Source organism: Erithacus rubecula (assembly GCF_903797595.1).
Source record: "Erithacus rubecula genome assembly, chromosome: 10".
Lineage (NCBI taxonomy): Eukaryota > Metazoa > Chordata > Aves > Passeriformes > Muscicapidae > Erithacus > Erithacus rubecula.
In genome coordinates this window covers 13,142,891-13,166,949 of record NC_136662.1, presented here as the reverse complement: position 1 = coordinate 13,166,949, position 24,059 = coordinate 13,142,891, and the positions used below count along the sequence as shown (strand labels likewise).

The 24,059-nt window shown below is 36.9% G+C and overlaps 1 protein-coding gene across 1 annotated transcript; it reads right to left on the bottom strand.

Annotated features, from left to right (window-relative positions):
• Positions 1 to 1,010: 1,010 nt before the first annotated feature.
• SELENOF (selenoprotein F) lies at positions 1,011 to 23,927 on the bottom strand. Its single transcript, XM_079313307.1, has 5 exons — positions 23,559 to 23,927; positions 22,023 to 22,190; positions 11,230 to 11,293; positions 3,651 to 3,700; positions 1,011 to 1,999 (listed from the first exon to the last, which is right to left on the bottom strand). The coding sequence occupies exons 1-5, from the start codon at positions 23,745 to 23,747 to the stop codon at positions 1,868 to 1,870; spliced, it is 603 nt and encodes a 200-aa protein (XP_079169433.1). The 5' UTR covers positions 23,748 to 23,927; the 3' UTR covers positions 1,011 to 1,867.
• Positions 23,928 to 24,059: the final 132 nt, after the last annotated feature.

Genomic DNA, 24,059 nt, shown 5'->3' with positions numbered 1-24,059 from the left:
CTTCTCCACCCTGGGGAAGTCATCTCCTGGTATAAGAGTTCCTTGCTTCTCTGAAAGACAAGAGCAGCTGTGAAGGATCTGGTGTAGAAAGACAAAATCTGTGTAGTGAAGTACTGGCTGGCAGTAGGAAGACATGGAAATAAAAGGGAGGCTGAAGGTCAGAAAGCCTGGCTGTCATGTTAAGGAGGAAAGAAATGAGGAAAGCAAAGAGAATCATTTGATAGATATCACATGAAGCAAACAATCTCACTGATGAATGGTAAAGAGTACCTAAAGCTGGAGAGAACAAGGTTAGAACATTCTGCTAAAACAATGTGGTAAGTCATTCTGTGGTATTGAAGAAACTGAAATCCCTTGTTGGCAAACACAGGAATGGCAAGTATTGAATATAGTCAGTATATTAAAACATCAGTGGATGGCAGCATTTTTTACTACCAGAATACAGGGGTTGTCATGACACATGTTTTGGTTGTAGCTCATCTGCTGACTAACACATCACATGTCCCAAGAACAAATCCATGTTTGACTCTGGTAAGGCAGCACAAGCTGCAAAGACATGAACTTTTTATGTGCAGATCTGTTTCTCCAAAACAGTGGCAACCACTATTGTAGCTGTCTCACACTGAGTCATCTGGAATATCAGGAGCATATTCACAAGAATAGGAGTCAGCTGCACACACACTCTGTGAGTTTATAAGAATATTTTGGGAATTAAAGCTCCAAAGGCTATGCCTGAAGAATCCCTTTAGTGCATTACTTCTGATAGTTCAGTATGGTTGCAGTCCCAGGTTTATTGTTCTGCTGTGAAGCTGATGATTTCTTCTCAAAAGCTGGGAATAAAGTCTGTAAATTACAGAGAAATTTTTGGACATATAAAACTATATATGAGGACATAAACTGGGTACCACTTCAGGTCATAGCACAACACCCATCCAACCCAAATCTGGTAAGCATGAAGTAATTGCAGGGAACACTTATTGGCTAATTAGACTTCAAAAAAAACCCCCACATTATTATTGATTACCATATTTATTGACTCTAAGTGGAAAAAACCCAACAAGTCTTAATGGATTTGACTCATTACCATACATACTGTCTATATTCCCTGTTCACATAAATTTCAGCTGAGAAAGAAAAATATACATTTTAAAAGAACAGTTTCTAAATTAATTTCATAAACAAACTTCCAATAAACTTTTGAAAGTTGGAAGGAAAGCTTTTTCAAGAGTTACAGCTCATGTTTTCTGAAGTGAAAACACTTAATGTAAAGCACACCTGACATCTGACTTCATACACCTCAGAGGTTTTCTATGTAGTCTTCACTAAAGTGTACTTACTAAATGTTTCACAGTATCAGGGCATGAGCTCCTCCATCAGCTTTCAAACCTGTGAATTAGGTACTCACTGTAAACAAGGCTTCTATAAAAGGACAGTTCAATACAAATATAAGAGGGCATTAGTAGCCAAGTTTCTTTGGGAGATAGACTGCATTTGGTTCTAACTTCCTTAAGAAAGCAGCAGACAAAAAGCATGGTAATAACTTCTATTATTTGAAGCTCTTCAGTTTTAAGAGCATTTCTAAAAACAGACCTGATTATAACAAACTGAGATTTGCATAATTAACTTTGAAACAAAGCATTCTTAGTGATAAATGCATTAAGAGCTGAAAAATTGTTAAGCTATTGTTTGTCAGCTTGTCAGATATGTGTGCTGAAACTTTCCTTCTAATTACAAGATGTTTAGTACAGCACAACAGATATTTTAAAACTAACACAGATGCTGGAATGTTTCTTCAATTGTAGTGCACTTTGTCTGAGAAGATTACCATGACAAAATATGAAAAGGAAAGAGGACAGAAAGCAATGATTTACAGACGTTCTAATTTTTCACTTAGAAATTCTTCCACACTATCTGTATTCCACTTGAGGATGCTCAGCTCTTCTGCAATGTTCCCACTGTCGTCCAGCAGCTTCAGTACAGGGTCAGAGCCACGCACATACTGGGGGAAAGAAGAAAAGTCAGTTACCTTGGCTGGCAAATGATTCTCCATACTAACACTGCCCCTGTTCTCAAGTGATTTACATCAGTTCAGACTTCTGACTTGCATTTAATGTCAGAGAGAGGAAAGCAGAGGAACAAGTCAAATGAAGGGGGGTGGGTGTCAGAAACACCACCTTGCTCTCCTTGGTGCACCACAGCAGTTAATGCACATGCAGAGGGCAATGCCATTGGCCTGGCTTTGAAGGAGGGTATTTACTCCAAGTGTTTTAAGTTACCAAAGCTAGATTTTTGATATCAATGATTTTTCTTATATGATCAACCTTTTACCATTTTAGAAATTCTGGATCCCTTTAACAGGTCAAAGTTCTACTATCAATTTCTAATTTAATCACATTTTTTCTTGCTGTGTTGTATCTGTTCCTACTGTGCTTTGCTGGTGACATAATTCTTCAGTACTTCTTAAACTCACTAAGTCCCAAAATTAGTAATGCAAATAAAAGCTTATAACAGTATCAGAAAGCTTTGACCGTTTAAGTTTATGGGAAGATTTCCCCAGGAGTATTCCACTTGGCTCAGCTGAGATAACCTAGTTGGTTTTACTTAATGAAGCTAGTGGCAACTCTATTGAGTTTTCCAAAAGTCTTATGAAATAAACAGATTCATTTGCACTTTTTTTTTTCTTGTAGTACTTGATACCAATTGTAGTCTAGACTGCTTTGATGTTCAATAAATCTAAAAAGTTTAAAAAAAAAGAAACAGACATACAGAAGGAGAGAAAGCTTTTGAAAGAAACTGGAGGACACAGACATGAATGCGTGAGACAGACAGAGGGAAATCTGTTTTACAGAGAATCTGCTGTTGAGAAGACAAATCACTTATTGCAGCCATGCATAGCTATGAAGTGATTCCAGATGGTGCCATTTGGGCAATAAGATGGGAACACAAGATGTGAGAATCAAGATGTGCATCTTAGAAGTACACTTGAAGTTCACACAGGATTTTAAGAGAAAGGTGAAGTCTTAGATTAGATCTAGAAACCAAAGAATTGTTGCAACTTAAGGCAGAGCAGTTTATGCAACTTTGCATACATGCAAGTCATAAGAAAAAAACATTCAGTATATGCATTTCTATAAAGCTGGATGTCTGAAGTATATAGAGAAAAAACAGCACAATAGAACACAGCAAAGCAATTCTGAGAGGGAGAAGAAAAATCCTAGAATCACTGAATGCATGGAAATGGCAGCTCCACAAGATAACTAAGGGAGAACAAAACAGGAGAAAAAGAAACTATGACAGAATAGCTTGAGCAAATCCAAGATATCTATAAAGTAAGAACAGAATATAAACATTCCTCAGATTCTTTTCCCATCTGCTATAATAATAATTTTTTCTTGGATTAAAACCAACCAACCAACCAACAACAAAATAACCCAAAACCTCATAATCACCAAACAATTAGTACAAGTTACTGAGCAGTAAATAAATCAGTATTACTAGTAGGAACTTGCAGTGATTCACACTAGCAATGCAAATATATGTCCTCTACTAAAGGATTACTCGATCAGCATATGGGGAACAATCAACAGGATTGTCTCCACCAAACCTAGTTCTTCTCAACATCACAAACAAAAAGTTAAGCTACTACTTACCTTGATTTGCAGTCCCCTGAAGAGTTTTGGCTTATCACTCCTGACAAAAGCTACAATTTGGAGAAAAGAAAGAAAATAAAATTCCTCTCTAATTGCATAAAGTAGATTTACGTCAAATTAGTATTCCACAAATTATTTTTAAAAAATGATGCTTTAGAAGATACTTTAATGTTAAAATCTTAATACCTTCACAAAATTAATAATACTGAACTTATTCTGCCAGAGGAACACCTGCTTTTGCTGGTAATCCAAAGAAGAATTCTATCTGCTTGGATTTGCCTTGAGCTCTAGTACAACTGTGTAAGGCAGTTTCTGTGCAGGCTCAGCTGACAGCCTTCAGCAGACTGGCCCATATGCTGCTGCTAGGAACGTGAGGAAAAGCGTTGGAGCCATCCAAATGTGTCTGAGGATCAGCCTGTGAGGAGGCTGGGTGTGACACCCCATCAGCACACTCCACACTGCAGCTCTGGGGACAGCGCACACAGCACGCTGTGGGAGAGGTGCTCTGGGGAACAGCATGGCCAGTGCTGCCTTGCAGAGATGAAAACCAGCAGGAAAACAAGCTAGAAAACAGGAAGAGAAGCTCGTATTTCCTCCTCTCTTGCAGTCCTGAAGGCAGTGCCAAGGCTCTCTGGGCTGTCAGGCAGCCACAGGAGAGGAGGCCAGGTGGGGTGAGCTGCTGCTGCTGCTGCACCCCTCTCACTTGCAGCAGGGCCAGCACAGCCCAGGCCCTGCATTAACCTCAGCTCTGAACAGACAACATGAGGTATGACAGGACTAAGTGTGAGCATAATCTACTTCCAAGCACTTCACCCTAATGAATGTCTGAGTTCTAGAAATATTAAAAATTTATTTAGAAAATAACGGTCCTCATTCCTCCTTTTCACAGTCAGGTTGTGCTAAAAGCTGAATTTAGTGACATGAAGTGGATTCAGGATGCTCCCGTGGTACAGCAGTAGCATCTCCCCAAGGATGAACCCTGTCAGTACAGACTGACTCCTACAAAAGTGCCAGCTGCATTGCAAAGCTGCTTTTTCAAGGTTAGACAACAATGAATCTCTCACAAATTGCAGTGCATCCAACTGGTGCATGGAGATGAGTGCAACCTCAGGACTAATATTTCATACTGCTTGACAAAGTGTGTGCTCTCCTCAGTAATTGCAGAGATATCCCCTGGCAACTTTATACCTATCTTTACATTACTGCAGACAGTTACCTTAACACTTTCTCAGCACGGTTATACAGAATGCACTTATTTTCTTCCCTCTTTCACCAAGCTCCCAGTACAGATAGAAATCATACGCACTGCTTGCTGCACCACCTACTACACAATATAAACGAGGTAAAAAAAATACCAACAGCCCATGGAGCTGCCAGATGTATCAGGCCCCTGAAGAAAATGAGACTTGTCTTTATTCCTTCTACAGGACTATGCACTTATACCATATTGCAAGATGTGTATAACAATTATAAATAGCACAAAATCACCAGTATTTGCTCCACATACTGCAGTTCGATTCTGATTTAAACTGAAAGACGTATTTTAAACTTCAGTGTTTCCCATGCCCTTGTGGCATGTTGTCTTGGCTGTCATCAAAAGTAACACGCAAAAAAGCAGCAAAGACATTTCTTTTTCTTTGTTAAGTCCACAGACTGTTGAAGTGTTTCTGGAGGAATTTTTCCACATTTTTCTTCAACTTAAATCTAAAGCTTTAATCGGTCTCTAGGGCTTTATATAAAAAGAAGCTTGTAAGAAGCAGTCAGTACAGTGAGTAACTAATTGCACAATTGTAAGAGAGCATAGTAAAATGGATAAAGTTTCTAAAGCAAATCTGAACTCTGGAACTTGACTGTAATAAAAAATTGCCTTTGGGAAGGACCTCAGGTTACAGCATTTAAGCTTGTAACAGGTGTGAGGATTTGTTACTTGAGTGACAAATGAAAGTTTATTTGGACACAAGAGACTTCTCTGGCTGCAGTGCTGGATGAACAAGTGGGAACAGCATTAGGTGGAAGGAGAAATTATTCTACAGGCAGCATTACATTCTGCCACATTAAAAGTAGCTATTACACACTTGTATCAATGTCAAATATCTAAATCTTCTGAAAGCTGAAGCACTACAGAACATTTTTTCTGAAATTTTAGACAGCTGGAACAAAATTAGTTTCTGTTATGGATATTTATTTCTAATGCTGATCACAGCGACTTTCTGCATCACTCACTTGAATTTGCAATGCAACAAAGAAAAACACTCAATGTACAAATAACTTAATTTGTATATTCTGAATTTTGGAAGCTAAAATGGGAAACTCAAATACTGACATGAATTAAAAACACAGATTATCCCATCAAACACTTTTTTTTCCTTTCCACAAAATGAGTCCTTGAGTTGAATTAGCAGCCTTTGAAATGATGGGGTTAGGAAGTCAGATGCAGCTACAGTGCACATTTAGGGGCATATGACTGCTTGCTTACCAAGGGATGTAGTGCATGTACTCCACCTTCACATTGCTCCAACAATTTCCCCTCTATACCTGACATCAACATTGCTTCTTACAGTCCTATATTTAAATGGTCCTTGCACATCATCTCTACACCATTATTTAGTAGTTTGGTGTTTAATGTTAAATCCTATCCAAGCTATCTCCCCATTTTATTCCTTCTGTAGCAGCTTTAGGAATTTTACACCACAGAGAAACAAACCTTTCTCTAACCTATCTGTGGGTGAGCAGGAGACATTTTCCACCGTGACTTGTGTAAGATGAACTCTGAGCTTGTGCCATGACACCAGGTTCTGGTGGATTAAACACTGGACCAGAAGTCAGAGCTGACCTCCAGACAGCTTTGCAAAATCACTTCACCTTGTACTCTGAAAAACCATGAGCAGTACCAAAGCAATTCTGTTGGAATGCACTCCTGAAGAGAAGGCAGGATTGCCCCACAATCAACTACAGCTACAAGGTCAGAGAAGGATCAAGTGTGTACGAGCATTTTAAAGCCTGGCCCCCACTAAATGGTGCTTTTAAAGAGCTAAAAGCAGCCCTTACCTATGAACACAGAACAATGGAAAACTCTCTGCTATTGTTAAAATGTCCATTTGTTTCCATACAAAACATAGAGGTGTAATAAGGAAGTCTGTGAAAACAAGTTTGTTGGAATTCAATCCCAGAGCCCTAAGTAGAGACTGCAGGAATCTAAGAACTGTGTCCAAAAGGGCAAGTCTGTGTATCTGCACACACACACCTGCACTGTCCTCTGAGGTGCAGCAGGACAGCAGAAGAGAACTTCTGACCCAACATGAAACATCTCCCCAAGCAGAACAAACACAGAACACAACTCTGTTTATTCTGAGTTAACTTGAATAAACAGAAAGCAAGTGCAATATCACTTCAGATAACCTAAAGGGTAATCTGCTTTCTTGGCTGTGAATTACCAGACACAAGCTGTCTGAAAAGAAGGAATTTTACTGGAGACACAAGTTTGTGTGTAATGTTGCAAAATTTTACATTAAAAAAGGCACAAAGGATTTGACCATACAGACTTGACCATTTTGTACCTGAAATGAACTTGCATTAAAAAAAAAAAATTACTGAGGCATTGCCAATTATCAAGTGTTAAATCCATGAAAAAGAAAAGAAACCAAAACAAAAGGTAGAGTAAGAGAGGGACATTTTATGAAGATGGGAAATTCCACATTTAAATGCCACCAATAGCAGATCATTGCTAAGACAATTGGCAATATTTGCTAAAAATGTGAATATGTAAATCACTGGGCAAGATAAAAGCATTAATGCCTTCCCTCAGATATTTGTTTTAGGGACAAATACATGCTCTGCAATTTTGAAGATGGTATGAGTTTGCTTCAAAAGTTACCATGAAAGCTGAGCAAAAAGACTGAAATACAGCACACACCAAGCACTTATTTACATTTTAATGACTGTAGCTCTGTACCTTTTGGGGACTTCAGTTTGAGATAAAAATTTAAATTTAAGAATTCATATGGCAGATCAGTAACTACTATTTGTAGTCTCTTAATCAAGTTACAATGCAGCTGTTCATGATTTTATAAAAAGCACCACATGCTTTCAGAAATGAATCCAAGACAGAGCTCCAATCAAGCCTGAAGAAACTTCAAAAAATCCCAAAGACAGGATATTTTGTCTAAGCAGCTGGGCAAGAGACATTTCTGAAACTGAAGGGAAGTATTGTTTTATTTTGTGCCTCATCTGTTCACCAAAGATTATGAGAAAGCAATGCATGTCTCCCACTACAGTATCTCTATTTCTTAGCTAGAGTTTTAGTAATGCTTTTATCTGTGCAAGATTTAAGGTTAATATAATTTTCTAACTTTCTTTTGTCAGTTTTTATGAATTACAGATTAAAATAACTAGGAAATGAGTGATCTTACCTCATACAATACAATCCCATAAGAAATTACATTTGACTAGCTAAAAGACTCCCCTTAACTTGGAGAACTTGTGGTGTAACAGTGCTGACTGACTCTGAAATCAGAAAATTTAATGTAGTTGCACACTGCATGAGTTCAAGGACCTTGTTTCTAGAACAGATTTGCTGGGAGCACATCCATTTCTTAACTCACAAGGAGAGATGAAAATTATTTTATTAAAAAAAAAAAGAAATGAGAGAAATATGAAAGGAATGTTCAATGAAAAAACCCAGTCTAATTCAGTTTTTAAACAAACTGGAAAGAATGTAGGAGTCTAAACACCAATCTCCTATCTCATGGTGAACAAAACACAGCTGCCACTGAAAAGTCAACTTAAAACAAATATGCCAGATTAATCACTGATCCAGCTAATTCATTATTCTATTCCAGAGCCTGTTTTATGGACATCAGCCAAAAACCATCACTGTGTTACCTGGTATATTAAGATATTGCTTCATCTATGAATCTTGTCACTTAGGTTTTTAATATTCTACTTTGATGGAATGCTTTTAAATGACAAATATTTAAGAGCAGTTTTATACAGAACAATTTCAAAATATATGTAATATACAGGAATTAAATTTACAGTACAGCATTTATAATAAAGCAATTCATTTTTAAGGGAAACTTACCAGTAAGAATATTTCAGTAATGAATTTAAAAGGGGCATACAGAAATGTGGTCTGTTATCAGACTTCTCACAAGAAACTGTATCTGAGAAACCTAACAGGCATCTTTGGCCACTTTCACAGAAGTCAAATTTAATAGTTTGGTGTAACACTAAATAACATCTAGTTTGGTGTGACACAAACAACAACACCCAGTTGAAGACTGATAATCTTGCTGAAGAACAGACTTTTCCAACCTTTTGCTAAGGACTAGATTTTTGTCATCACTTCTTAGTCCTTTGCTTTCTGAGTATATACAAATATATTCTATATGTAAGCATTCTCACTTTCAGGCACACAGGTATATTGAGCAACTGTTTATAGCTAAAGATTATATAACCAGTAATTTTGAAAGAAACTTAAATAGAGAACAACTGAGCAACCACAGCTTCTTCCAACTGTGTAACTTCTACAAACTTTTATTGATTAAACTGATTTCAATCCTTAACTATTTTAATATGTGAATCTCATAATAAAAAATCCAACCACAACAAAAAAACCAACAAAACAACATTGTTAATCCTCTAGCCAAATATAACATAATCCAGATGTAGCCTGAGACACATCAAGTCTGTGGGACTAGCCAAGTGACAAAACAATTTACACAGCTACTTAAAGGTCAAGATTTCCAGTACCATAGAGGAGTAACATACACTAATCCATGTAATTCTAATATATACACAGCCCTGCAATTAACAATGCCATTTTGTGTATACTCTGGGGAGAAAAAACAAACACATCTAAACAAACTCTAACAAAACCCTCACAGAAGCTATGGAAAAGGATTCAGTTATTTGTGATGAGACACTGTCAGTGAGGCTACACAGTTCAATGAAGCCTACAAAGACACTGCTTCAAAAGCAGCAGCATCACCTTCAGGCAACCTAACTTCCATAGCAAATGTCCACATGAAAAGATGAAATAAAAACACTTCTTGAATGTAAATGTCTTAAGATAGAGACATTAAATATTGTTTCTGTTAAAAGTTAAAATACAGGAGAAAATCTGAGTATACTGAGATTAATATTAGTGTGAAAACAAATACAGGCTGAAAGAATATACTCCAGTGCTTTTAAAAATTTCTAAGTATGCTTCTAACACATATCCCATCTTCCAACCTCTTCTAATACCCTAGCTGTAAATTTGGTTAAGTTTAGATTGAGTAGCTGCAGAAATTGGTGATGAGAATGCAAAAGAGAAATTTAAGTGCACTACTCAGTTCTTACAGTACCAAATCAAAACTGGTGGTCAAAATAGATATCCTTTTTAAAAAACAATGAAATCTATCCAGCCACTTTAAAAAGTAAGAGATATGATTAATGGAATGTAAATATTTGAGGAGGTTTAGATAACCAAGAATTGAAAGGAAAAGAAACTAGTCATAATTTTCAAGTTTTCCTTTTGCACCATTCCAAGTCTTTGGAACACGTTTCAAAGTGTGCACACAGAAGGAATAGAGAGCCATTCCCTTCAAGACCTACACATGAAGATAACTGAGGACATGATGCAGGCTGGAGTCAGGCTAAGAGGTTAATTTTTCCTTCAAACCTATGGCTCAAATGAAATCTTAACCGTTAAAAATCCAGAACCATAAAGCAGCTGAGTGAATGGGCAACAACAGTTGGGAATGTTTATGTTTGTTAAATTTGAAAGCCACGGAGATAATATGGACTCCTGTGCTAAGGAGGTTAATCTCCTCAAGTCCCTCAAGTAGGACAAATCATATAAAGAATTCTCATTTTGACATTTTAAACAGTGGAAAAGAGCTTTGCTCTGGCCTTGCAGTCATCCAACTCAGCTGTGAGGGCAGAGGTGGCAGGAAAGGATATAATGCAGGACAGCACATGTAAATTGTAACCTGATTTAAAACCCCTTTTTTCCCCACTGTTTGTCAGCCAGCTTTCAAACAGGGAGGTATTAATACTTCTGACAGTAGATGGAGGCATGCAGTTTGTGCAATTTTAAATTCTAAAGCTAGATTAGTACTTATGTCCAACTATGCCCAAAATACAGTATTAGGGAGCATGGTATTAGGGTCCTCAATACAGAAAAAAACCCCAAAATAACCATAGTACTGCTACCACCTAAGCTCTTCCCTAATTTATAAGGAAGTCCCGTCTGAAATTTCTCAGAGATTCTTTTCCTGCAGCTTCCTCCCACCAGACACTGATGATACTGATTTTTCTTTCACACTACTGTATTCCATTCCTGCTAGTTGACTGTCATTATCCACTGATAAAACAATTATATGGCAGGATCTGTGAAAATAAAATCGTTCCATAAGTCCACAATATAATTTCATCTATCAGTTACTGGAGACCAGTTTATGAGCCTCAGGTCAATGCAACTTTACTGATATAATATACTGAATTTATGACTACTTGTAATGTACTTAAAAGTACCTTCTGTCATTCAGCTGTGACAGTATTTCATATTTCAAGGAATACTAGTGGCTTTACTTACCCTGGACTTGAGGGAACCTTCCCAATTTTCATCCACATACTTCTAGGACAGCTCCTGCATAAAGCTGTAATAATAAACAGATGTCATTAATGACAAAAATAATCTAAATTACTGGTTTATTTATAGTGTCTTATCTGTTGAGCTATTTTTCTCTGAGGAGACAATATGCTACTCTGTTGATACTAATTACAAGTAAGATCCTAGACAGAATCACAGATCCAGACCAGTTTCTGATTATGCAACAACTGACCATGCACTCAAGATACATGATAATTTTCATTCATTGTACTAAAAATGTAAAAACAACAAAAAAAAGGATCATTTGAGACATACTGTAAGCAAAGTTTAATTTTAAAAAATGCAATTGGACATTAGAATGGGAATTATGGATTAGTAACAGGAAAACTATTTCTTCCTTCCCAAATATACTAACAAAATCTGATTAAATGAAATTTTAGTTTCCACTTTAAACCTAACTTGGACAGTGAAATACTGATAATAAAGATAAGGCAGTGACTTTAAATTTCCTATTTGGGCTATTGGTTGATTTAATTAATTGTGTTTACAGAAAGAGGATAGATCACATTAACAGGCCTTAGGTGAAGTAATATGTACAGGATGGGCTAACTTGGATACTTGCACTTAGATATCAATCACTTCTATCAGTTAGGCAAGATACCCAGATTCAGTCTTCTTAAAATACAAGTTAATTTCAATTTTATATAATATCTAAATTTAAAAACCCTCCATCTAATTATCTTGCATACTGTCATATTTTTAGACTATTCTGTGATTTTATTTTTGCAACATGCAAATGATTCTATAGTTTGCTGAATCTTAAATAATTTAACAACAGATTTTCCAGCTACTAAAATAGAACTTCATACTCCAAAGTTAGGCCTTTTAATATTGCACATAGTATATATACTGTGTATATAATACTGCATACCAAATCACATCCTTCTAAGCCTTAAGCCCCACTGTTTATAGATAAGCAGAGAGAATGAGCTTAATTTTTAAAATTTTAATTTAATTCATTACCTTCCATAGACAATTAAAACCTCTGCTTTCATGTTCTTTTAGACAGTGTTTTCATAACAAATGTGCAAGTCTGGGTACAGAAAAATATAACTTTACTGAAATTACATAAATTCATACTTCACTTAAAATATGAACTGTGAACACAAGTAATTTAAACTAACCTTCATGAACCACTCTGAAAAAGCAAACCACACATGATATGACAGAAATCTTGAAGACAGTTTTATTAACATTCTGTCACCTATCATATGGAGGCATTATAGACAGCCAGAAATATATGTTCATCTTTGAGTATTCCAATTCTGACTCGGGGCCAGCTCAGTATTTGCTGAAATACTATGAATTAGAACACAAGAAATACTCTAATCATCCACAGGGAAATTACAACTTCTCTCTTGGCGTCAACTAATCAATAATCATTACTTCCATGGGAAACTGAAAAGAGAATGTTACACTGCATTATCTGTGCAGAATAGTATCTCAGAAATTTGCTTAACTACAGATACATTTTCAACTAAACATTGCATTTAAGATAAAAACCTAAGACTAGACTGCTAAAACCCAGAAATACTATGAAACAATACTCAAGAGACCATAAATACCAGACTTATAAAAAGCTTTTTCACCACCCAAATTAAGGTTTTAATTAAAAAAGGCAGTGATAAACACCTCAGATACTAACTTCCATAATTAAAATTCCTCTGGAATTAAAACATGAAGTAATTACAAAGATGGGGGAAACATGGTACAGGGGTTCATAAACTTCACTTACCTTGTCTCTCTGTCATTTAAAAAAATGCTCAACAGTTCTATTGGCAATCCTAGATTTAGATAATCCTTTACACACTCACTAACCCACTGAACATTTATACTGATTTCTCTGATACTCACAGCTATCTGCATTTTTATATCAAGAAATCAGTATAAAGAAATAGACAAAGGAATAAACAGCTATCTAGCTAGTTAATTAGCTATTTTATGTAAGTCTATCATAAGCTAAGTACACTCACATTTAAGACAACAGTAAAAGCATTTTTGAATTCTCATAACTGCAAATTATTCTTAGTACGTTTTTCCTTCCGAACAAGAATTTTTATGGCACAAGACCACTGTAGGAATCTAAAACATGTATGACATTTTCTAACTACTCATTACTCCCAGCTTGTAACTTCTGGCCAATTTCTGATAGAAATTTAACAAAGAAAACAGCTCAATCACTGATGTCTCAATTTTGAGCTTGTAATTCTGCCATAATTGAAACCCAACTGTTCTGGTACAAAAAGGTTTAGATTCATGCTGGGACAAACAGCTGCTTTCTCAATGGCTAGACCACAAAAAAAGAAGAATCAACTGGCTTCATTTATAACCCTAAACAAAGGTGTCTTTTGCAAAAAACCCAGGTTTATTTGCATCACTTGGCCTACCACAAAAGCCTAGTTGTTAATATCTACCATTTCATTGTGTCCAGAGCAGATGTTCTCCAAATTTCCTTGTGAAGGCAGTCACTGTGTTCAAGTATTCATAAGAATGACATGTATCATTCAGCATGGAGGCACACAAACATCTCGAGTCAGTTCATTACACAATGCTTAACTCATGAGCCAGTTCATTCTAAAGTAATGCTTCACTTGTTTTAGTGCTCATGAAAGTGAGTTTAGTACTAGAAGCAATGAAATAGACATCCTAAACTATTAGTGGTATCCATGTTAACATCCAAAACAAGTGCTGATTCATGTCTGCATCTCTATAAGGAGCTTAACTTTTTTTACAACATTCTAATAGCATGTTTTCTAAGGCTACTGTGACAATATCTGAATTTTTCCCTCATCTTTTCCAAAGCACCAACTTGAGTTCAGTTTTATTCAAAGGTTTTTGGAAAGCATCTGAAACTCTTGTAGCAGTTCATACTCATGAAATCAGGACAGCTCTTCACAAGTAAAAAGAGACAAACCACATTATTGGTTATGTCTGCTTTAATTATGAAAGAGGATGCTAATTAAAGTAGAATAACACCTTTTTGCATAAGAATTGTGCTAGTTAAAAATATGCACTGTAAAAATAAGTAACTTTAACTTTCATGAAAGAAAACATTTCATCTGCTATTAGGAAGAGAACTGAAGCAATTTCTGCAAGACACAATTCCAGTGGTGCTTCATTTATACATTGATATGGTATTGTTACCACAGTTACTCATGGTGAATACTCCAGGAGAAAAGTGACACTCCTGCTACATAACCAGGAATGTTTACAACCAAACAGGAATTCAGACCAAACTGAATTGCAAGAAGTGGTATTGAACAGAGATTGCTCCTTGGTGGCAATAAAATTATGTTAGATCAAAGGTCACAAAAAAAGTTTAATAAAATTCAGCAAGTTATACCTAATTTTACTTCCATGACATTTATATTTTGCATGCTGCTTTCTTCTAACTATTGATTGGGGTGACCCTGCCTGACACAGGTTACAAAGTGTCATCCAGGCTGGATTTGTTCAGCTGTTTGTAATCAGCTGTCAGTACCAGCATATCTTAAAACATGAAATAAAACAGGCTGTTAAGGCAGAGCCACAAAAGTCAATAGCTACTTTAGGGTACCTGGATTCTCTCTGATATATCCATACTGTCCTCTCCAAATATCAAACAATTTCTAAAATATCATTAAGTTCTGAGAACAAGCAGAAAAGCAAACTTATGACTACAGCTAAACCTCTAGAATTCTCACTTGCCTCAGGTACAAGATTATCTTCCACTAAATCTTTAGTAACAACTCTTTCCAATGTAAACAGTGTTTTAATGAAATTCACTGCAATTTTAATTTCATATTATGATATAAGCAGGTCTGCAGAAGACAGCTCCTCATCTCCTATCGACTTCAAAAACTTTCAGGAAAAATACGGATGTTATTATTCTTAATGGCCAAAAGTTCCTTGTTATATGCAAAATGGTACTATTGAAAAACCAGGTATATTATCTATTTTATGAAGGCATTCATCTTAATTTTTTACTGTGTTCCATTAACACACTCAGAAAGCAAAACAGGTTAATTAATATTTGTTCCTCTGAGAAATTTACAACCAAAAGAGATTTTGTTGAAAGTTTCTTTTGAATTTTTCCTGAACTCTTCTAACCAGCAGTTAATTTGTGACTTTTACTAGAAAACTGGTCTTCTAAACTAGAAAACTTTAGAATATACACTGAGCTACAAACTATAAAATATTTTCTATGGGAGAGAAAGCACTTATATAGACAGCTCAAGGTTTTCAAAATCACTCCTGTCTTTCCTTTTCCTGGAGGCATGAGTAAGAATCTGTGGGTTAACAGGGAGCAGTCAGAAAGCCTCACTGCCAGGAACACTATGAATTACTGCTCTGTAATACAGAAAGCCAAGAAAGTCACTGCTACACACACATCATTCTGAACTGATGTCATCAGTAAATTTAGCAACAAAGCAATTTCTACCACTGACAGCTCATTATCCTGTGAAGGGAGATACTAACTCTAAGAGTGTGGAAACAGAGCCTAACAGTCAAAAACCCGTTATGTGAATCAATGCTACTCCTGTGATTAGTGAATATGTATTACAGGCAAGTTGCTCTGAACAAAGCTGAGCAGAACCTTAGCTGTACTTTATTTGTGGGGAAGGAAATTCTGAGTATAAGGGTGAAAAAAAAGTCACAAGGATAGTGTTTAATCACTGAAATAATTTACTGGAAGACTGTATAGTCTGCATTCTTGGAGATCCTCAGAACTTTGAGGTTCGCTTTGAGTAGGAGACTCAAAGGAGACTTTTTATTCTGTACATACAAAATATAGTTTTGCATTACTATTGCATTCTTCAGCACACAGAAAATGTGTCATCCATCACTACTTCTGGTGTTAAATGATACTTGCCTTGCAGGATTCTATAAACATTTGTGCTGTTTAAATCCAATAACCACTGAAAAGCTCCAAACCAGCTTCTGCTCCTGGTAGGCTATTTTAATTAACTTTGGTCACTGCAATGTTTGGTGTAAATTCATGTGAGCAATCTGGCAGAAGGGTGACACAAAAAATGGAGAAGCTGAGCAACCACCAACTGTAGACCTCTGGAGCTGTCACTAGGATTAGGTGGTGTGAATACCGAGTTTGAGTGGGGGTGGAGAGCAGAGTGGAATGGAGAAGGGAGGCAGAAAAAGGGCTCCTGTGCACAGGCTCTCACTTGGACCTAGTGAGAATTATGCAAGCAAAAATGGTACAGACAGGAAATTAACAGGTCAAGTTTCAGTGCTGGACTCTACCATCTGATTCTATCTGAGCACCTACTTACTTCTAGAAGTAGAATCCCTGAACATATCTTTTATTCTCTTGTCTGTGCTTTTGTTAAAAAATGAAACATCTTAGAGTTGCAAACAGTGAGAACAGATCTGATGAGATATTTGACCTTGCACACTTCATTAATTTTGAGACTTCTCCTTTTTGAAGTTTCTTCAACAAATGCAGAGTCAAATGCCAGTACTTCATCTAGATGAAGGTCAGCCTTAATCAGCTAAAGCTTTTCCACTGACCAGCAGAGATGCCATCAACAACTGAAACTCACATTTAACAAATTTGCACTTATAGTTTCCCTAACCTTTTTTTTTCTACTGATAAGATCAGGTAGAGCTCTTCCATGGGTAAGGCTTACCCTATTACAGACAGATAATGTATTTTATCTTAGTTTATCTGACAGAGATGAACACTTGGTGAATCTGAGCCAAACAGAAGGCAGTAAATTTCTGTCTTAGGCATTGACTAGTTACCTGCACCTTCCTTATCTAGGACTTCTTGTCGACATGAATTTTCATTGCCAATAACATCATGTACAGAGGGAAGGGAAAAAGTGTACATGGTAAATTCTTGAGAAGGACATCCACTGCAGCACACTTTTAACACAAGGAATGCTTGTGACTAACATTTTGAAGCAACAGTACTGGTAAGAGACTTTCTCAATTAGAGAGTACAGTATAATCTCAGATCCCCTAACTTCCCTATCAATACAGCCCATAAAATCATTTCTGTATGAAATGTCTGGAACACTTAGTTAAAAGCAAACTTTGAAAGAAAATCATATGACATATTAGTCTTAATTAGAAAGTTCTGATTATTTCCTTGAATGTCAAATAAAATACATCACTAAGTCACACTATTTTTGAAGTCACACTTGCCAGAGAACCAGAATTTGAACCCCTTTTAAGTACCATGTTAGAAATAAGGAATATAGTGAGGTAAAAACACAATTTGATTTTTTACAAAGTATTCAAGACACTTTACAAGACACATCAAAAGACAGAAAAAAATGTGGGTTTTGAGAAACAGCAAGAAGAAGTAAACTAAAATTCTAATTAATTTCTGTAAGCATTGATATGACTTACACTTAGTTTACATCTCTGAAATGTCAATGTTCTCTGTTTTTAACCATTGAGTAGAAAACCAGAAGTTCCAATGAGAGTGGAAATATTAATGTTAAAAGCCTCTGGCAGAACAAGAAGGCAGTCAACAGTAATTTGAGTGTAGCACTTTAATTAGTGTAATGAAAAGAAAAAGAAACAAACTTGAAAAATGAATGTAAATTGGGTCACACAAGAGTAGCCTGAAGCATTTAAAGCACTTCAAGTTATTCTACTTCCAGCAATTATTGTGAGTTTTGTAAACTATCTTTGGAGTTTCAAAAAGTAAGTCCGAACAAGAATGTCACCTTATTCCTCCTTATAATTAGTAAGAGGACATTTAAGAATTCTGTGCATGTAAAAGGGTGGAGTTTTAAGAAAGCTTTCAATTTGTTTTGTTTTTTGTTATTTTTTAAAGAAGAAGCACCTAGCCATTACATCTGGTGTCATGTTTTCTAAGTCACCAAACACTAACATTAAGACAAACACTTGACAGTAGAAATTTAAAATGCTGAAGTTCAACACATATTAGCAGCAAAATATATTTTTCAAAGCTCCATTTGGATTGATAACTTTTATGGGTTGTAGCAACCCTGCACAATGCAACTGTGAAATTAAATGTATTACAAATTTTATCACAGAGTTGATTTTTAAAATCGATTTGGATTTTGACATGCATGTATTGTTGAGATAAAACTAAGATTACAATATACAATTAATGGGATATGCTTATAGCTATGTCTGAAATAATCACACAGCCTAAGTGAAGCTGCAGATGGAGTGCAGCTATTTTCAGCTACTGCAAAATATGGACAATCTCTGCTGCTACTACAATTTCATGCACAGTTAGCTTCACCTCCATTTCATCCTTCTATGTTTTACACACCAGCAGTACTCTGCATCTGACAGACTGAGACTTAAAACTTGCAGCTGTCTAAAGCAATACTGTTAAAGCTGGCTTCTGAATTAGTGTGAGATTGCATACAAAATCTCTAGAGGCAGAGAAAATAACTAAAACATTTTTTCATTTTACCCACAGTCCAATTATGAAGTAATTAAAATATTTCACTGGACAGGTGTCAGCAGAAGTTCAGAGCAAGAATATCTCACAGCTATTTTCCACAATGTCAATTCACAAACCACTGGACCAATAACAAGAGCAGGATTAATAAATACACTTTTTTCAAGGCTATGAAACAGTTCAAATCTGTAAGCATCTCATTTGAGGTTGCACTGATACTATGCAGCATGAAATATTTTTAGGCTGAGGATATTTCACAGATCATTTATGAAAAGCACAATTATGTAAAAATTCTCAGATAGATGCGCTATTACCTTTAATTTTAAATTCTCATTTAGAACACAGGCCCAAGTCATGCAGTAAACTAACTCTTGCTTTCCCTATTTCTAGTATTTGCCATGTAATTGCAAAGAGAATAAAATTAAAATCCTGAAGCATGTCCTGGAACTGCAGTAGCTGGCAGGTCTGTTTGTAGCACAGACAACCAGCGTGCTGTGTCACTTCATGAGAAGCAAACGATTCTGTACTCGAGGATGTTCAAGCTTGGAGTGACAGCTTTAGCAAAACCCAGAGCACCACTGCTCTGGAGCTCAGCAACATGCCAGGCTGCTAATCAGAAAGTCAAACATCTCACATTGAGAGGCAGGTTTTCAAAGTAAGATGAAAAATTCCACAAGCAAGAGGGTTAGAAAAAAAAAGCCTTTAAGAACTTTCAACATTCATTCACTCTTTACTATCAAATTTTCATCAGAAAGGTTTCTGTGGCAACAGAGAAAAAAAAGAGGGAAAAGGAAAAACTATACCAAAAGGCATCATTCAATTCTCATAGTCTGCCTATCTAGCATGAAATTCTTGTTCAGCAAGAAGCCACTAAAAATTATATTGTTAATTTTTATGTAATAGTAAAATCTCAAGCTCAATTACAGACATCTGTTACAACCAACACTATGTTAAAACACAAGTCAATTCAAAATGTGGTGATTCTGAATACAATCTGTTAAGATAATATTAAGTCTCCAAACACTAATTTTCCACTGGCTAGTCCTCAAGAGAAGTTACTGAGTATGAGCTAAAAAAAAAAGTAAAACCTCTGAACAATCACCAAATCTGAAATATGCATTTCTAAACAGCAATACCAGTACAAAAAATTTCCACTGTCTGAAACAGCATTCATAAGAAAATTAGAAATTATGTTATAATAAACTATATATTCATAACTTTAGAACAGTAATTCTATTCATACACACAATATGGAAAGCCTGCATTCAAACTCAGATATAAAAAATGCATGAAAATACTATCATAATCACTCCTATACTTCAAGCTGATGCTTACCACATTAGCTCCAAATCTCAAATATCATCTGTATTACATTTCATCAGAAATGTCACAGAAATAGGAAAAGATAAAGTAATAATCAAAATCTACATTGTTCACATTTACTACAAAGCTGAAGCTTTGAAACTGGGTAAAACACAAATAAATTAAAAAAACGACAACTTATAAAACACAGTTTCTTGCTTCCTGTGAATATACAAGGAAATCTGGTCCACTATGAAGGAATTTGTCAAACACCCTTGAGACCCTGTCCAGCTCTGTGCTATTTATTTTATTTCATTGATAATGACTAAAATAAAATAAGTTTTCAGACTAATAATATTTATAGTGTGAAGTCCTGACCACAAAACAGCATTTTCTTATTCTTACAAAGAAAGTTTAATTATCCACACAATGAAATCCAGGTCAGATGCAGGAAATTCAGAAGACTATCTATTAATTTAATTTCTGTTATTTGATCCAACTTTTATTAATGTGATATTTACAGTACAAACTAACTTACATCCATAAGTATGTTATTGATAAATTGTTAAGACATTTTTCACCAAGTTACATTGACAGAAATGCAACACAGCTCCTCTAGCTTATTTTCCCATCAAATGACAACAGAAATTATCCTGCTCCATAAGTTCCTGTGCTACATGTTATGCACAGAGGCAAAACTCTAAAAATATTACCTGAGCAAATTAAAGCATCCTCTCTTTACACCAGGACAAGAAGCCTTGCTGCTGCTGCTGCCAGCTCAACTGATACTGAGCCTGCTGGATACATTTTCTATTCTGCCATTATCTGTTAGTACATTTGGTTAGACTTTGTTCTGAAACTTCAGGTTTTGTTTGTATGCCTATGTATAGATATGTACATATTTATACATATATACATGTAAAAGAACTGGATCTTTCCCCAAACTTTTCTTTATAAGGTTCATGTATCTAGCAAAGAAAAAGCCTTACATATCAAGTCCCATAAGGATTGTATTGAAACTTTACTTTGTTAATGCATAAAATTTACAACTTCAAGTCTGCCACTATTAGGAAACTACTAATTTAATTATGAAATCTCTGCCAATCTCAAACATTTGTTTCTTGATAATTAATATATTGTACCTAACACTGTAATCAGGGTTTTTATTAAAAATTAAAGGCAGACTGGCAGACTTTCTTTTTTAAATATTAAGCTGAATTTAATTGACAGGACAAACTTGCTAGATTTCCTCATTAATTTCATTTGATCAATTATTTCACTATCTCCTAGCCATTAAAAATAATTTCAGCACCTCTCATCCTTGAAACCACTCTTGATGATTGACTTGTCTTCACTATATTCTAGAACACCCTTAAATTACCACATATTAGAAAACCCATATTCTTTTCAAGAATTCTAAGAATTCCTCACTGGTAACATACCTCAAGTAACAGATATTTACCTACTATTGATAAAGGGAATGTTTTGCCTTAAACAGATCAAAGCACAGCATGAGCTCTGAGAGAGATCATTCTCTCAAATAAAATATCCAGCTGCTCTCACTGCTGCAGGATGGAGTTGAGCAGTCCTGCTTCTATCAGGTTTGTGCCACTCCAGGAGCTGACCTGGAGGCTGCACCAGCCTTTTGCTGCCCAGGACTGACCTAAGCTATCCTGGCAGGAGCTGTCATCAAGCACCACTCTCCTTATCCTCTTCTTCTGCCCTCTTCCAATCCTGTGTACTTTCCTTTCAAAAGAAGCTGGATGTAGTTCTCAAAAATGGTCACGTCACACCAGAAAAGGGCTGCCAAAGAACCAAAGATGCCCCTGTTTGTACAGGGACATTATTTTACAGCAGTATGGCAAGTCTGCAGATCTAGACCCTGTAGATGTATACCAGACCATGAATAAATGCTGCATTCTCCTCTTGAAATGGTAATCCAGATTCTCATGCATTTTTTTAAATGAAAGGCCTCATAAATATGACATGTTAAATTATTCCACAGGGAATTTGGCCCAAAACTCACCTTTCTAGTTTCCAGCTGAGCTTCTTCTTGGCAGCACTCCCTGCAGAATGGATCCAACTGATTCAGATTGAACTGCCCAAGAAGATTGCAAGAACTGCACAGCAAGTTACTGGAGAAGCCCAGCTCTCTGCAAGCCTCTGATGACAACTGTGCTCCATAAACACTCACCTGAAAGTCAATGCAATGTTACACTCAGTATTAATTTATTTTTTTAAAGATGACTTTAAATGCTTTAATGATTAGAAAGAACACATTAGTATCTTGTGACTGTTTTATAGTAATGCCTAAATGGGCAGCCCAAGGGTTCAAACACCCCCCTACTGAGAAGGGTCTTAAACTAACAGGGAATTCCAGACACTCATAATATGTACATTTCAAGGTATCAGACATAAGGCCAATACTTTCCTTGTTTGTTTTTTTTTTTTTTTTCGGGTTGAGTGTGTGTGAGAAGGAACCAACCAAAACAGTAACTGTGTATGAAAGCAAGGAAAGGCTTGGTGCCTGAAGGGGTACCTGGAACAGAGGCCAGGCAATGTTAAAGGAGCAAAGTAAAGTTTATTAAAAAGCCCTTCAAAGGACACACCTTGGGCAGTACATCAGCCTGGCCATGGATACACCCAAGATGGACAAGGGGGTCACAGTTTTTCACACTTTTATATGTTTTGGTCCATTTACACATTGGGGTTAATTGTCCAACTACAGCTCCAGGTTATGAAGTTTCACACTCCCAGACTGCTCTCCCCAATTCACTGCTGTTTACACTTTTGGGGCCTGAAGCTGCAATTATGTCCTTGTTTCTCAGGCTGGAAAAGGATTGTTTTGTCAAAGTGAACTGTGAAGAGCACTTGCTAACACTTCATATGAGGTTCAGTTACACACTAATGCAGTACAGAATCTGGATTATATGAAAGCTAGAACTCAAGGCATCAGGGTCCATTACATGATAATTCCTCACTCAAGTGGTTTTCGGTTTATAGCAAGCTCAAAACACCTTGAGAATAAAACTCAGGAGAGGTAAAGGAAAAATAAATAGGAGAATTTTTTACTCAATTTGTACTCCCTCAAATTTTTACTCATTTTTCAGTATCTTAACTATCATATTTTCCTGAAACAATAAATGCACTAATCATGATAATTGTTTCTGACTGGGACTAGAAAAAACCCGTCATATTTCAGAAAGATAATTTCAGACACTTAGCAAGGGATGCATCTCATTTAATCAGCATTTCCTCTTTCAAAGATTTGTATCCAAATATAAACTATAGCGTTGCTTTTTTTTCACACCAAATAATTAACTACATTAAAAAAAAGGCAGCACTAATACAAAGTGTTTTAGGAAGAAGGCAGAAGCAGAGCCCAACCTCTGACATAGAAAGCAAAAGAAGCGGCCACGGCCGCGGAAGCGGGAGGAGGCGCCAGCGCCTCCCGCACCAGGACACGTCTCACGCCGCCTCCCCCGCCCTCACACCCGCTCTTCTCCCAGGAACTGCAGCCGCGCTGAGCCCCGAGAGCGAACGCGCCGGATCCGGCTCTCACCGCCTGCAGCCCCAGCAGCCAGCAGAACCAGCGCCGCCCCAGCGCCCCCAGCTCGGCCGCCGCCGCCATCTTGCTGCCGGAGCGCCCCTGCCAGCGCCGCCGGGGGCCGCGGAAGGACCCCGCCCATCGCGGGTGACCAACACACCGCCTGATGCGAGGGAGCACACACTTGCTCCCAGCCCGCGGCATCACAAGCGGAAACTGCTAACCCAAAGTGTCTTATAAAATTCTACAGCAAAGATATTTTATTCTGTTCAGAACAGTGCTTCGCAGCGAAGCTGTAGGAACTGCCGTTCCCCAAAGCTGGACGGGCATTGCGGAAACAACCCCGACTAAAGGCCTTTCCCCTTTCTCGGGAGCTGCTGCCAAGCGGCGCAGCGGCCCAAGCGCGGTGACTGACAGCCGGTCCAACCAATAGCACTGTGCTTTCGCCGCGGGCAGTGTGTCTGTGCCCAACGAGATTGGGCGGATGGGCGGGACTGCAAGCAGCGCCTTCCCAGC